Genomic DNA, 14,258 nt, shown 5'->3' on the forward strand with positions numbered 1-14,258 from the left:
CGCAAGCAAAAATCGAGAGAGTTGGCGCGTTTCTCGTGCGGGAGCCTTTTTGTGGCGAGCGGCTGTTTTTTTTTGAGAGAGAGGGGTCCCAGCGGGCTATTTGTTTATCCGTTACAATTTTTATCGATTGATTTCAACAAACTGCAACTTTTCAGAAGTGGATCCATATGTAATGCTGAAAAGGAAAGTTATAACCGAGTTCCGCCGGCACAACAGGAGCTCACGATGGAATGCTGATGCTCATTTGAGGTTTAAAATTACTTTTCTTTTAACAAATCAATTTTTTTTAATTTTCTAATTCTTGCAGGGCTCACGAACGATCCGCAAATGTAGAAGACGATGCAATTATGCGGGTTGATACATGTCAACTAGCCGCAAATAATCCAATCGAAGATTTTTATTCTGCTGCTAAATGTGGGTTTATTTGTATTAATAATTAATAATCGATAATTCAATAAGTATATTTGAATTATTTATTCTTTCACAAAAATTCAACAAAATTTTTTTTCAAAATTCCAAATAATTCCAGGTTTATCCAGTCGCGCCTTCTTGTTCGGAGTTTTTGATGGTCACGGAGGACAACAATGCAGTCGACATATTTCCACAAATCTCTACCCGTACCTTTGTGCTTCAGTGCTTAAAAAGCACGAAGTGAGTGAAATTATTTCAAAAAAAAAAAGAGATTCTGAAAATTTTTTAAAAAACGTGCAATATTCAGTTGTTTTTATGCGTGTGTTTGTTTGTTGAGGTACATTTCCAGTCGATGGATGCTCAAAATAATCGATACAATTTTGTACACCTGAAAATTTACCTCAATCAACGAAAATCCATGTAGTAAACGACTAAAAATTCTCAAATTTCTGAACTAAATTTAGTTTAATGAAATTCTTTCAGGTTGTCGACTACCCGTCGGATCAACGACTCGAATGGCTCTTCAGCAGCTCCGATGGTCATTTACCGAACGCTTTCAAAGGTCGCGAGACACAACATATCGCAGAATATCACAAACAGTTCAAAAAGAATGCGAATGCGTACACGGGAACTGTCCGCGAGGCTTTGAAACTTGCATTCGAGACGTGTGACAAGGATCTTGCTGAGAATGCGTTACCAAGTGCAAAAGGAGTTATAGATCGGCACGCGGCGATGGTCGCAGCATCGGGATCCTGCTGTACATTGGCTCATATTCGATCTCGACATTTACACGTGGCAAATCTCGGCGACGCGGCTGCAGTTCTCGGAGTTGTGAATCCGAATGGAAGTGTGACAGCGAGGCAGTTATCAAGGGCACATTGTGTTGATAATGCTGATGAGGTTCATCGGATTCGAATCGCACATCCTGCATCAGAATCTCAAACTGTTTTACGAGGCGGTCGATTATTGGGAGAACTTTTTCCGCTTCGAGCATTTGGAGATGTTCGGTATAAATGGCCACTGGATCTTCAGAAGGTTGTCCTCGAACCCCTAGGTCATCCACCTCCCCAACATCTCTTCACTCCACCTTATCTATCAACATCTCCCGAAGTTTTTTATCACAAATTAACGCCAAATGATAGGTTCCTGGTGTTAGCCACTGATGGATTATGGGAGTGGCTGGATCCTGATACAGTAGTTCGTTTAGTACATGATCACACCCTCGGAACGATTACACAGCAACCATACGTGCCAAAGTCTGGAACATCACTTCGACAAGTTCGTGAACAGCTGAAAGATCGAGCAAGAGGTGAACAGAAGACGAAGAAGCCGATCGATGAGAACTGTGCGACACACATCATTCGTCATGCGTTAGGAGGTGTTAGTGGAGGAGCGACAAAACAATATGAGAGGCTTATTGATATTCTACAGGTAACTTTTTGGTGGAGTGAATCGGCATTTTGCTTCAAAAATCTAAAATAGTTAGAAAATCGGAAATAAAACGAAAAAATGGAGATTTTTTAATTTTCGTAACAAATTTCCCTGCTACGTCTTTTTTTAAAACTTTGAAGCGAAATCCCGTAATTTCACGAGATTACCTTCACAAAGGCACACGGATTTATTCAAATGGGTCTCAGCGCGCAGCGTAAAAAAAGTAATTTTATAGAAAACTGCAAGGAAAATAAACAAATCGCAAAAATTTGCAAATAATTACCATAAACTTTTTTGCGCGCCGAGACCCATCTGAATTAATCTGTGCGCCTTTAAGTAGGCACGGTGAAAGATTGTAACATTATGATTTTTTTTTAATAAAAATTATTTTTTCAGGTCCCTCCCGGCCGAGCACGTAACTATCGTGACGACATCACTGTTATTGTGATCCATTTCAATGAAACCTTCCTCGACGGTCACGAAGACGATGAAGAATAACTCTTAAAATTAATGCCATGCACACATTTTTATAGTCTTTACTGGTATTATCCCTATTTTAATTTTTGTAATCTCCCCTCTGTAGAGACGACGACTTTATGCCAAAGAGTCTCCCCGGTCTTTGTCTAGGTATCTTTTCTTGTATATAATAGTTGCATTTATTGTTAATTGGTGCTCAAGATCAATGATTCTTTTCTTTTCTCACATCGAAAAAAAAACATACAATCACAATAATTTAATGATTCAGTTAGTACATATCAAAGTGAGACAAAGGAATGAGATGTTATGTTTGACAATTTGGTGAAATTTTGGAGTTGGAGATCTGTCGATTATCGCATGTATCCTGGCTGGGCTCCTGGTGGAGGATATCCTTCGTATCCGTGTGGTGGTGGTGGTGGACCTCCAGGATATCCAGGCATTCCTGAAAGAAAATAAATTTCAGTGAATTTATAGTTTGAGGTGCAGAATCTTTGAGATTGGATTGGGATATAAAAATTTCAGAATTATTTTTAGAATGTACAAAAAGGCCAAAATTCCCCTGAAGTTTTTTTTCACCAATTTTTATTTTTTCGGGAAATTCTGGGAATTTTTTAACTCAAATAAGGTATTTTTCCACAATAATTACCTTGCGGCGGGTAAGGATAAGGCATTCGCTGTCCACTCATCTGCGGTGCTGGCTGTCCAAACGGTGGATACACAGGTGGCGGAGCTTGTCCATTAGGCTGTTGTTGCTGCTGCCGCATTTGTGCTTGATAAGCTTGATGATTCATCATCTCGGGTGGTACACCACCACCCATTGGCGGAGGAGCAAATCCGTGAGGCGGCTGCATTGGACCACCTGGACTTGGTGCCGCCTGTGGTGGCATCATTTGTTGACGATGGTGAGCGGCAGGAAGTCCTTGTTGAGGATGTGGATGGCCTTGTTGTGGTGAATGTTGTGGTTGTTGTTGTTGGAGATGTGGTGCCGGAGGACCAGAAGCTCCGGGTTGAGGCTGTTGTTGGTTAGGATCTGGAAGAGCGGCAGCAGCGGTACCATCATCTTTCAGCTGGCTTAGAAGGAATGGGTCTGCGAGATTTGAAAGATGTAACAAGTTCCGATGTAAAAGTTGTTGGTGTTTGATGGCTTCGTCAGCACGGCTCTGAAATGATTTTTTTATGATTAGAGGAGGAGTAATCGGTGCTCGAATTTCGAAATAAATTTTTAAAAAACGAAAAAATTCCATTAAATCTGAAAAATCGTTTGAATTACCGCTCTATGGTCTCTAAACTCCGCCCATGGAGCCATTCCGCACTTCAATTTTGAGGCAGAATTTTTTGTGTTTTTTTCTAATTTTTAATGAATAAAAAGGTCATAAACGTTTTTTTTTTGTATTTAAAAATTATTCAATAGAAAAAAAACATTGTTATTGTAGAGCTCTATAGAGTTCCGCGAAATTTAACAAAATCGATACGATTTTTTAAAAACAATTTTGCACATTTATGACGTATTTCTTTATTAAAAATTAGAAAAACAACACAAAAAAGATAAATTTGTGCCAAAATTGAAAAGTGCGACACGGTTCTATGGACGGTATTTATAGACCATAGTGCGGTAATTCAAATGAGGAACAGTTGAAAAATCGCCAAAATCATCTTTTTTTTCATACTTAGCAATTTTTACGATTTTCTTTTGTGGTATTTCGGCATTTGGGAATAGTGAGTATTTTAAGGTACTCCTTTTTTGCAAAAAAAAACAAACAAACCTGATTTAAATATTCCTGTATAATATCGATCAGCCTTGAGTTTTCATCGAGTAACTTCTGCACAGTTGACTGTTGATCTGGAACATTTGTTCGCATCGCTGGAGGTAGATGTGCCGTTGACATCTGGTGATTTATAAGAAATATAGAAAATAAACAGGGAAATCAAATTTTAAAAAAATACAAGTTGGATATTTTTGAAACCAACAAGAAACCAATACAATAATAGTTTTCAGTACAATATCGAGATAAATCTTCATTTTCTACACAAAAAAAAACAAAATCTAAATAGAAGCGGTTCAGTTTACTTCGTCTTTTAATAGAAATTTACTTAGTTCCAATTCTGGTTCTTCTGTTCCATGAGAAGTTTTGTCCGTAATTCTTTGGCTTAATCTTGCGCTCATGTGGCTCCTCGACGTCAAACTCCCAGCGATTCTTTTCACAGAAAGCGATAGCGTCCTCTTTTGTGGCAAACTTGAGATCCATTCCAACATTGGAGAGTGGATCCGCACTAAATTTTTTTTTTAAACTTTAAACTTCATTAAGATGCTACTCACGTTCCAGACCATCCCATCAATGGATTTTCCCATCTTTGACGATTATCCAGCTCAATGGTCCAGGACTTGGTATTACCCCAAGCACTTTGTGTAGTCTCTCTTGCTGGACGGAAGATGCGAGCGGTACGGGCATCTTGGTGATCAAGTGGAACACCTCCGATATCCATTGTCTCATCGGATGATACTTTTACTGGAGTCTGAAATATTTATTTCAATAAAAATGTCAAGTATAAACAATTTAAGTGCAATTCGCTGAATTTCGTGTATTAAAACAGGAAAAATCAACATTTAAATCTTACTTTTTGAGACGGTTTGTCAAGAATATCGTTGAGCTCAACCTTTTTGGCATCATGCGATCTTGTGACCGGTAGGTTGTCCTTTCCAGTCGAGAGGCAACGGAAAGCCGTGTTTCCCGCCGAAAGGCAACGAGAGGCTCCAGCACGAAGCATCTGTAAATTACTCCATTAATAAATAATTTAAAATTACAATACTGTGACGGATTAGAAAAAATAGAAAAGAATATTTAATTAAAATCAATAAATTGAGAGGAAAAAATATGAAAATAAAAAAAATGTTCGCGTTTTCAACGACACTCCGGTATAACGGTACCGCGTGTTGTTTATCGTAAATCAGATGTTTTTTGAGCTGAATTCATTTTTTAATTCGTTCATAATTTTAGGTCTAAAACTATAATTCAATAAAACTATAATTCAATTTAAACCATACAGATTGTTCTTTTACATTTAATTAATCAATTTAAAAGTATTTCCTAATAGAATTTCTCATAATTCACGAGACCCCATTGTGTTTTGATTTTTTTGACAGCTAGTGCTTGTACGAGAACACATACCATTCCCTTCTTGTGACTCATGTCACTTTTAATATTTATCACAATGATTGCCTTACAGTCTAAGTACATTCTTCACCCTTTGTCTCCCGTTGTAATATCCTTTCTAATTCTCTTGTGAGCTGTTCTTCTGACCTCAACCACCTTTTAATGTTCTTGGATAATAAACTTCATGAAAATTGTCAGTTTTTACACTTGTAACCACTCTTAAATTACCGCTTTCACAACACTTGTTTTAGTTTTCAGAATGTCAAGCTCCAGCGAGACCCAAGTCAACGTAGACACTGAAGAGGAAAGCTCGGTTCAAACATTGGAAGAATCAGAAGAAGATGAACAAGGAGGTGAGGAAGACGAAGAAGATGAAGAAGAAGAAGAAATAGACGAGGATCACTGGGTGGTAATACTGCAATTTGACTGAAACAGAAATACATTCAACTTTTTTTCAGGTCGAAAAAGTACAAGAAATGCGGTACAATGGAAAATTGAAAAGAGTCGAGTTTCTCGTTTTATGGCAAGCTGATAAATCGACATCTTGGGAGCCTATAGAAAATTTTCATGGTGGATATGAAAATTTGGAGATACAAAGATTCCAAACAGAGCATCCTAAACGATTTGAAGATGTCACTAATAAGGCAACTGTAGCAAATAAGAAAGGGAGACCGAAGAAGCAGCAAACATGGATTACAAAAGATATTGACGATGATATATACGAGAAGCCGGATGAATCTGCGCAAGGAGAAGCCAAAAGGCTGGCTGATCCGAATAGATTGCAAGATCCATCTGAAAAAGTACGAAATTGTTCTTAAATTTTCTAAAACCAAAATCGTTTTTCAGTTCCTAAAAACCTATGGCGTTGGAATCGAAGGCCGTGTGTCTCGTAGTAAAACTCGAGATATTCGTCGTACTATAGAGATGAGTAGCGCCGATTCATCGCCATCGGTCAGAAACCGGTCTCCAGTTCCAGTTGAAAAAGAGAAGAAGCAAAAGAAACCGCGTGGGGGAAAGAAGAAAGAGGCCGAGGTGTGAAAAATTGAAAACAACCCCCTATAGCGAGTTTTAAACGTCAAATTATTGAAAAAAAAAAGCCCAATTCCCAGAATAAAATATCAAAATCTTCACGAATTGGGAGAGGAAAAATTATATTTCTTCTCTTCTCCAGAAAAAATATTTACTACAGTAGAAATTAGTTTTTTTCTAATTTTTTTGTCGAATTTACCGAAAATTTCTAGGTTTAAAAATTAAAAACGAGTATTTCATTAATTTTACAATCTTTAACGTTTGTAGATCAAAGTAATAATATTTGATCATAATCTGCAACCCGCCACTTTTCATACTTTTCGGGCGGATTATGCATCATATTCATTCTCTTTCGTTTGTCATTCGCGCTTTTAATTATAACACAGGCCTGATTAGAAAACCCTCGTGCTCCGCTCCATCGAGCCTGATTCCTTTCACTTTTTTTTTGGATAAATCTCAACGAAAAGCTTTCTATTACGGGTATCGGTTCTTTTTTCCGCGCTTTTGTAGTGGAAATAGCGAATAAATTTAGGAAAAATCGTGCCTGAGAGTTGCAAAATTAGGATCTGCCTCTTTTTCTGTGCGATCCGAATTTTCGCAAAATTTACAGATCGATCGTTTAATTTTAACAGTACGAAATTCTATTTGGTCAATAAGAAAAAAAAACTCAAAAACCCGTGAACTTTCACGTGGATTCCGAGCTGCACGTGTGTCATCCACATGGCAACGCACTTACCTTATCCTCTTCTCATTCAATAAAATCTTTTTTGCTTCTTCATACATAAAATTTTCACTTTTCGTTCATAACGTCCACCTGCTCTTCATTTCATACGAAAGTCTAATTTATACATACACTCAAAATAATAAAACTGCGTGGCGTGTACTGCAGAAAACCTAATATTTAGGCCCCGCCTTTTTTCGTCCACTCACGGGGAAAAGGCAAAATTCGGGGACCAACCAATATCAGGCCGCCGACATCTCATGGGTTCCGCGCGCCGCTATGTTTAACTCGCAGCGGGCGGAGACAGCTTGCCACACCCACAACGAGTTAAACATAGCGGCGCGCGGAACCCATGAGATGTCGGCGGCCTGATATTGGTTGGTCCTCGAATTTTGCCTTTTCCGAGTGGACGATAAAAAGGCGGGGTCTAATTATGAGGTTTTCTGCAGTACACTCCACGCAGTTTTATTATTTCGAGTGTAGTGACCCGGAACCAGAAAAAAAAGAAATGATAGATTTTTCTTTGTCCTCTCCGTGACATCAAATTTTTTCGAGAGGGTGAAAAAAGAAGAAATTCACACCCTCCTTCCTCTTTTTTCTTAGTCATCGATATGTTAGTTTCAATAATGGATATTTTTCATGTTATGATGCAAATCGTGGATCGCGTTGCATAGCTATATCTATAGATACTCATTAATCTCATTTTTCCATGCCGCATTTCGATTTTTAAAAATATCGCCTCAAATTCTTCGTTTTGCTTTTAATTTTGAAGTGGAAAAGAGATTTTATGGCTAAAAAAATATTCACTCTTTGTATAAAATACTTAAAATAATTGTTCTCCATGATTTCCACAAGTTTTTTCGTTGTGTGCTGAGTTCTGTAAACAAAAGTAACGAAATTTTCGAATTTCCATACAGAATTCAGCACACGGCGCTGGAACTTGCGGGAATCACGAATAAACATTATTTTAAATATTTTAAAAATAATTGATTTTGTTATAGTCAGAATACCTTTTTTTTAAACTTGATAAAAATCTAAATGCGGCACGGAAAAATGGGCGTGGGTTTGAGACAAAGCGCGGTAATTCAAATTAGGAGTCATAATGGATAACTCGCCAAAATTAACGGTTTTTTTTAAATTTTCATTGGTTTATTTAGACCAGTATGTGTTTTTTTAAGTAAAAATTTAAATTTGGAAAATATTTCATTACCTCCCGGAAATACAATCAGTAATGAATTAACAAAACCTTATTATTGTAATCATAGTTAAATTAGAATCTTTACAGGCAAGCACCTCTGTGCCACAAGCTTCATCTCCGGATATTAGCTCCCAAGAGCAACCAGAGTCATCAACATCATCTTCAAAAAAACCTAGTAAAAAAGAAAAAGAGCCATCGGATCCAATGTCGACGTTTGTGCTAGACAACTGGAAAAAGAAGAAGCGAGATTATAAATTGAACTCGTCCGACTCTTCTGATGATGACTTGGAGCCAGCCATTGTTCCGCTGAAAAAACGGGCATTGTCGTCAACCAGAAAACCGTCGACTAGCAGTGTTGCTAATTCTCAAAGAAGGGAAGGAGGGGGTCAATCTCCAACTTTAACCCCAGAAAACGCAAATACAATCGAAAAATCGAAGAAAGTATCTCTCGATAATTCGAAACGCCGTGAAGTGCAGAAACAACGCAAGAGACCACAAAAACAAGATTCCAGTTCGGAGGAGGACGATGAGGTTGAGAAAATTCGGGACCCGAAAGTGCGATATGCAGATGAGCCCCTCATTGATATCGAGAAGGTTGGTGCATTTTCGTGAGGAAAAAATTCTGAGTTGACGCGCATTGTAATTCTCTAAATGACTACTGTAACGCTTGTGTTGATTTACGATATCGATTTTTGAACCAATAGAAATATTTAAATTAAAATAGAGAAAATAAATAATACGAAAAAACGAAGCAAGAAATTAATTTCAAAACTGGATCCCGTAAATCGACACAAGCGCTACAGTAGTCGTTTGAAGATATTTTGCGCAGAAATTTCTGTTCCAGTAATATAATTCAAAAGTTTAGAAGTTCGCCGAAATGGGATACACAATCAAATTATCCAAAGAACATCCGAAAGCCGGAATGCTGAAAGAAATTGTCGAGAGAAGAGAAACAGTCAGAGATCCGGGACTTCTAAATAGTCTTCACGATTCGATAATGTTCTTCGAGTATACAGCTGTAGAATTGAGACTCATCGATCAGGGTCCAGAAAATTCATATAATGAACTTGCGACGCGCCCTTTTCCTCTACACGATGTAAGTTTACGAATTTATTGTTTAAATAGACCACATTTCAAAATGAGACTTTCTGAAAGCTTCTCAAAAAAAAGTTATAGCGGTTCAGAATTATTGAAAAAAAAACCTTTTTTAACTATAAATTTTTTACTCGAATTTTGTCAATTTGCCGGTGTCTAACTTTTTTTTGAGAAATATTCAGAACGTCTCATTATAAAATTCGGTAGTTTTGGACCATTTTTGCAAAGACAAAGATTCAGATTTCGCTACTTCACTCTTAAACTTTTCAGCTCCTCGCGTCAACTTACGAAGTGAAAAGAAGAGACAATACTCTTCCGGAAGACATAGAAAATCGACGAAAGAAAACGACAAAGATGATTCGAATGATGTTACCATATCTCCCGCATCATATTCTCACCGTCCAGGATCTCAATCTCAACACACTACTTCACGGTGCAATTAATTCGGAGAATGTCGGTTGAGACATTTTATAGAAAATTCTCTAATTGGAATATTTTTTCAGTTCGAATTGGTAGAGTTCCTCATTCATATGGGTGCTCCTCTTCAGATTCGAAATAAACACGAGATGACTGCCGTCGAATCTTGCGTGATCATGAGGAGATGTGATATTTTAGATTTGGTTATCAAAAACGGTGGAACGTTCCATTTTGTGCTACAGCCACCGATCGGCGGAGTTCACGAGAACAAAGAGGACTAGTAAGTTTTAAAAAAATACTGCGTTTTTTATACCGCGTCCAAAAAGTACGCGAAAAATCCCCGATTTCGAATTTTTTTAAAATTCGAAAATGGCACTGAAAAAATACTTTTAAAAAACAGAACTTGATAAATTCAATTTTCAGCTACCTAATCAAGAAGCATATCAAGACCATGCAAGATGCGCAGATAAAGTCTGACATAATTCAGACATGTGAACGTCTACATGGACAAATCAGTTTGGCTTGCAAGAGAGTTCGTGACCAGCTAAATATCTATCGTGAACTAGATGTTGGTCCGATCGTGTGCTTTCCACGTGGAAATATGCGCTCCTATGGTAATCGTCTGACGATTCAATTTTTGATTCCTGAGCAATGGCAGGATTTGAGAGCAGATCACGAGTTTATGCTGGTTGTCATGCCAATGGCTTATCATCATCAGCACGTAAGTATAGTTTAGTTTTATTGAGATCTCAAATCAAATATATTTCAGAAAATATTTTATGGATCCCCTACTCCTCCACCAATGCATTTGCCAGTACTATGTGGAGTTTCGTGTCCTTCAATGACGACCGAGCGATCAATTTTCTACAGAGCCACTCGAGCCCTTCGCCAACACTTTGAAAAATGCAAAAAGGCTGCTTTAAAACCCGGAGATCCACTTGCTGCATATGATCCGATCACAAGCCTTCACACACTAGAAGAAAGAGATGAAATGGTGAAGGCTCGAATTTCGGAACCGATTTCGCCTATGATGTGCACGGTCGGTTTGGATATTGATCCAACGGCTCCCTGTTCATTTATGACTTGTCAACTGATTGTCTACAAAACCAGCGAAAAAAAGAATCCAGTCACGAATAATCCATGTGGCGGGCAAAATGCTGTGTCTCGTCCCAGCAGCAAGTCTCCAAGACCAGGAGGTCCATCCACCTCTTCCCATCGTCACGGATCGCATGCCAACGATCCCAGATCACATAATAAGCCCGGAACCCCTCGATAAGTTAAACTTTGTTTCCAAAACTTTATTCTTCTTCAATCGCTTTAAGCATTCCGGTTCTCCCTTCTACCCCCAGTTATATATAAAATGGGCGTTTCGTTTTTATTTATTTATTCCCATTTTAAAATGTTTTTTTGTGGTTCCCAGTTGTTTCTTCTTTATAAATCTTTAAAGTATTATTTTGACTCGGTTCTATAAATTTATTATTTGGTTATTAGAATGTTAATTGTTTACATGAGAAGAGATCTTTAGAGGCAATTTTTGGTGTTTAATATTATGAAATTAGAAACGTGGAGACAGTATATATTAGCACTTTGAGCATTTTGAGCAAAAATCTTCGAATAACGGGATCAGCTGATCACTCAGCTTTTTCGTGATCATCATCGGTTTCCGGATGTTCCGTTTCTTCACCTTCCTCGTCATCAATCAGTTCGTCTTCATCGCCATAGAACTCATCACGATCCACTGTGAAATCAGCGGAGCAAATACTAAATTAATTTCAGATTTAGAAAAATTCTAATAGGAATGTACATATACCTATAGCAGATGATGCTGAGAAATGCGATTGGTACTCCGAACAGGCATGACGATAAAAGTGGCTGAGTTGCGAACATTTGAGCAATGTTCCAGTACAATTCGAAAGCCATTCTCTTGATTCTTGTCAACAAGTGACGACCTAGAAATATATATATATTTATTATTTCAGATTTTACAGCAATTTCCGACTAGGCCTGCCGGTTTTTCGGTTTGGCAAAAACCAGAAAAAAAAATTTGAGGGCTTTTTCTGCGGCAAAACGGGCTGTGTGGCATGTTTTCTCAATTTTTTCTTTAAATTAGATTTTATTTCAGTTGAAACAATTGAAAAAAGTGCTTAGAAATTGTATGAAACGTGGATATGCCGGAAAAAAGAATCTCTGTAATTTTTTTCGGTTAATTTTAACTTTCAGACACTTTCAAGCGTTTTTCCAATTGTTTCATCTGAAATAAAACTATTTTCAGATAAATTCCATCAATTGGCTCAATTTGTAGCACGACGGACTGGTTTTCTAGAAAAGTTTCAGAGAAAATAATTATACCTCCGAAAGCAACAATAGTTTCCTTATCAATTCCTTCTGAAGTCTGTTCCAAAAATGTCAGAATAGATTTGATTGTCATTTGACTTGGCTCATCCTCGCTCAGATAATATTCATAACTGGTGTAATTGAAAATGAACAAATGTGGCTCCGAGACAGCTGCCATTTGAATTTGAGAAGCCAGATCCGACCCATCGAGCCATGCGAATTGGAATCGATTCCATAGATCTGGATGCTTTCGGAGCTCTTTCGATGCTTCTTCGGCAGTTTTGTGGAATTCTCGAATGGGGCTTGTGTTGTTAAACTTGTGACTTTCACTAGAAACCACCAACACCACAAGCTTTCCACTTGCACCAATTTCAGCGAGATTTGAAGAAGTTGCTTGAAGGAATCCTGGCCATCTTTCTCTGGTTACCCATTCTGTCAATTTCTCGATGTCTCCGTTGAATTCGATTTCGAAATTATCTTTGAATACAGCGACGCGTTGGCGGAACGAGGCATCATTTTCTGGTGGAGCAACGGAATAGAAACGAGCAACTGAAAATTTTGAGCTTGCTGCTTCATTGAATGCGTCGAAAAGTGGTCCAGAAGATGTACCGAAGAAGACATATGATGGTTGAGAACGTGCGGAGAGCTTCACCTAAAATTGAGCATAGAAATAATTATTTCAAACAGTAATATTCTCCACAGACGCAAAATATTGCGAATTTTTCACTAAACATACCTGGCCTCGACACGACAATATTTTGTTAAATGCGAAAAGACATGCGCCTTTAATGAGGTAGTTTCGAACTATCGTCTCTGCGGAATTTTCATCGATTTTTCATATTTAGATTTCCGCAGAGACGAATGTTTGAAACTACACTACTCATTGAAGGCGCACACTTTTTCACATCAAAAAACAATTTGTCGTGCCGAGACCCTATTTTAGTACAAAAATCGCGAAATTCCGCGCCTGGATAATATTTACTTTTTCAATTTGATTTTCGTTTATAACTTCGATGATTGGTGCAGCGCATCTTTTGGCAAAACTGACGAGAGCCTCCTTCTCTCTTCCGCCTCTGTAGTCAATAACATGGCCGTTTCGGAAGCTGAAAAAATTAAATTAAATTTGAAATATTTGTTTGGGTTATCTTTTGAGCTTACAACAAAATCGTTGGATATCCTTGAATGCTCAATTTATTGGCAACTGCTGGGAAACGGGTGCAATCGAGCTTTCCTACTCTGAAAATGAGAATTAAAATGCGGAAAGTTAATTATATAATTTCAAACCTGATAGGTAAATTGCTGTCAGACAATGTATGTCCAACTTGGTCCCAAACTGGATGAAGGCGCTTGCAGTGAGCACACCATGGAGCGTAGAACTGAAAAATTGAGGAAATAATTCAATTATTACCGAAAAATAAATATTACTTCAACAAACCACATTCCTTCATCTTTCACATCCAAAAATTTATCGCTCAAGTCGAGAACTGCTGTTGGAGGATTTGTTGCTTCGGTATCATACACGAATAACAGTACAGAGAGGCTTAAAAGCGGTAATAAGAAATATTTTTGCATTATTCATCCGTTTTGAACTGCCTAATCAATATTCACGGAACAGTTGGTGCAGCACGGCTCGGCGAGCACCGCTTGGAAATTAGAAGAAAATTGGGGAATGGAAGTGCGCTCTAATGGACATCGTGTGTACTCCTCATGAACGATCAGATTAGTTATTTTGTTGTGGAACTCTGGGTTAAAATCTTTATGTGACGTTTGTTTTAGAGTTTAAACAAAATTAATTGAATTGAGATGAATAATTTAGAATCAAGGAATCATTCTAGAAATCGGTGAAAGAAAATTAAAACGCCTAAAAGTTTATCAGATACAGTAATCGCGGTTTAAAGGGAGGTCTTTTTCAAGAGTCGAGTCTCATTGCGACTCGATGGTACTGTAACACTTATCTGTTTGCTGTGCACAACAATTTGTTGTTGTTTTTTTT

At 37.8% G+C, this 14,258-nt stretch overlaps 5 protein-coding genes across 5 annotated transcripts; 2 read left to right on the forward strand and 3 right to left on the reverse strand.

The window, feature by feature from the left end:
• Positions 1–155: 155 nt before the first annotated feature.
• On the forward strand, positions 156–2,530 carry pdp-1 (PPM-type phosphatase domain-containing protein). Its single transcript, NM_058956.8, has 5 exons — positions 156–249; positions 308–414; positions 530–651; positions 895–1,842; positions 2,239–2,530. Exons 1-5 carry the CDS (start codon positions 173–175, stop codon positions 2,338–2,340), a joined length of 1,356 nt encoding a protein of 451 aa, NP_491357.1. The 5' UTR covers positions 156–172; the 3' UTR covers positions 2,341–2,530.
• ZK973.9 (SS18 N-terminal domain-containing protein) lies at positions 2,486–4,205 on the reverse strand. Its single transcript, NM_058957.6, has 3 exons — positions 4,083–4,205; positions 2,966–3,479; positions 2,486–2,761 (listed from the first exon to the last, which is right to left on the reverse strand). Exons 1-3 carry the CDS (start codon positions 4,176–4,178, stop codon positions 2,670–2,672), a joined length of 702 nt encoding a protein of 233 aa, NP_491358.1. The 5' UTR covers positions 4,179–4,205; the 3' UTR covers positions 2,486–2,669.
• A 116-nt stretch (positions 4,206–4,321) lies between these two features.
• Positions 4,322–5,085, reverse strand: lpd-5 (NADH dehydrogenase [ubiquinone] iron-sulfur protein 4, mitochondrial; the record flags this gene model as incomplete). The annotated part of the gene is made up of 3 exons (NM_001382913.2): positions 4,322–4,590; positions 4,637–4,833; positions 4,936–5,085. 3 exons carry the CDS (start codon positions 5,083–5,085, stop codon positions 4,407–4,409), a joined length of 531 nt encoding a protein of 176 aa, NP_001370829.1. The 3' UTR covers positions 4,322–4,406.
• Positions 5,086–5,722: 637 nt separating this feature from the next.
• Positions 5,723–11,388, forward strand: cec-10 (Chromo domain-containing protein). Its single transcript, NM_058959.9, has 9 exons — positions 5,723–5,880; positions 5,930–6,271; positions 6,318–6,503; positions 8,507–9,013; positions 9,285–9,515; positions 9,785–9,967; positions 10,018–10,211; positions 10,355–10,652; positions 10,701–11,388. Exons 1-9 carry the CDS (start codon positions 5,731–5,733, stop codon positions 11,205–11,207), a joined length of 2,598 nt encoding a protein of 865 aa, NP_491360.1. The 5' UTR covers positions 5,723–5,730; the 3' UTR covers positions 11,208–11,388.
• A 3-nt stretch (positions 11,389–11,391) lies between these two features.
• ZK973.11 (Thioredoxin domain-containing protein) lies at positions 11,392–13,881 on the reverse strand. The gene is made up of 7 exons (NM_058960.6): positions 13,691–13,881; positions 13,550–13,641; positions 13,424–13,501; positions 13,248–13,368; positions 12,281–12,917; positions 11,742–11,880; positions 11,392–11,692 (listed from the first exon to the last, which is right to left on the reverse strand). The coding sequence occupies exons 1-7, from the start codon at positions 13,835–13,837 to the stop codon at positions 11,563–11,565; spliced, it is 1,344 nt and encodes a 447-aa protein (NP_491361.1). The 5' UTR covers positions 13,838–13,881; the 3' UTR covers positions 11,392–11,562.
• Positions 13,882–14,258: the final 377 nt, after the last annotated feature.

Source organism: Caenorhabditis elegans, chromosome I, assembly GCF_000002985.6.
Source record: "Caenorhabditis elegans chromosome I".
NCBI lineage: Eukaryota > Metazoa > Nematoda > Chromadorea > Rhabditida > Rhabditidae > Caenorhabditis > Caenorhabditis elegans.

What these genes read in the sequence shown, in the direction of transcription:
- pdp-1 (NM_058956.8), top strand. Translation starts at nt 173, where the DNA reads ATGCTGAAAAGGAAAGTTATAACCGAGTTCCGCCGGCACAACAGGAGC. An exon ending in AATGCTGATGCTCATTTGAG is followed by an intron (nt 250 to 307) that starts GTTTAAAATTAC and finishes TAATTCTTGCAG; the next exon opens with GGCTCACGAACGATCCGCAA. An exon ending in CAGTGCTTAAAAAGCACGAA is followed by an intron (nt 652 to 894) that starts GTGAGTGAAATT and finishes AAATTCTTTCAG; the next exon opens with GTTGTCGACTACCCGTCGGA.
- ZK973.9 (NM_058957.6), bottom strand. Translation starts at nt 4,178, where the DNA reads ATGCGAACAAATGTTCCAGATCAACAGTCAACTGTGCAGAAGTTACTC. An exon ending in TACAGGAATATTTAAATCAG is followed by an intron (nt 3,480 to 4,082) that starts GTTTGTTTGTTT and finishes AAATCATTTCAG; the next exon opens with AGCCGTGCTGACGAAGCCAT. An exon ending in TTATCCTTACCCGCCGCAAG is followed by an intron (nt 2,762 to 2,965) that starts GTAATTATTGTG and finishes ATTTTCTTTCAG; the next exon opens with GAATGCCTGGATATCCTGGA.
- cec-10 (NM_058959.9), top strand. Translation starts at nt 5,731, where the DNA reads ATGTCAAGCTCCAGCGAGACCCAAGTCAACGTAGACACTGAAGAGGAA. An exon ending in TAGACGAGGATCACTGGGTG is followed by an intron (nt 5,881 to 5,929) that starts GTAATACTGCAA and finishes ACTTTTTTTCAG; the next exon opens with GTCGAAAAAGTACAAGAAAT. An exon ending in GCCCTTTTCCTCTACACGAT is followed by an intron (nt 9,516 to 9,784) that starts GTAAGTTTACGA and finishes TAAACTTTTCAG; the next exon opens with CTCCTCGCGTCAACTTACGA.
- ZK973.11 (NM_058960.6), bottom strand. Translation starts at nt 13,837, where the DNA reads ATGCAAAAATATTTCTTATTACCGCTTTTAAGCCTCTCTGTACTGTTA. An exon ending in AACTATTGTTGCTTTCGGAG is followed by an intron (nt 11,881 to 12,280) that starts GTATAATTATTT and finishes ATATATTTCTAG; the next exon opens with GTCGTCACTTGTTGACAAGA. An exon ending in CTCAGCATCATCTGCTATAG is followed by an intron (nt 11,693 to 11,741) that starts GTATATGTACAT and finishes AAATTAATTTAG; the next exon opens with TATTTGCTCCGCTGATTTCA.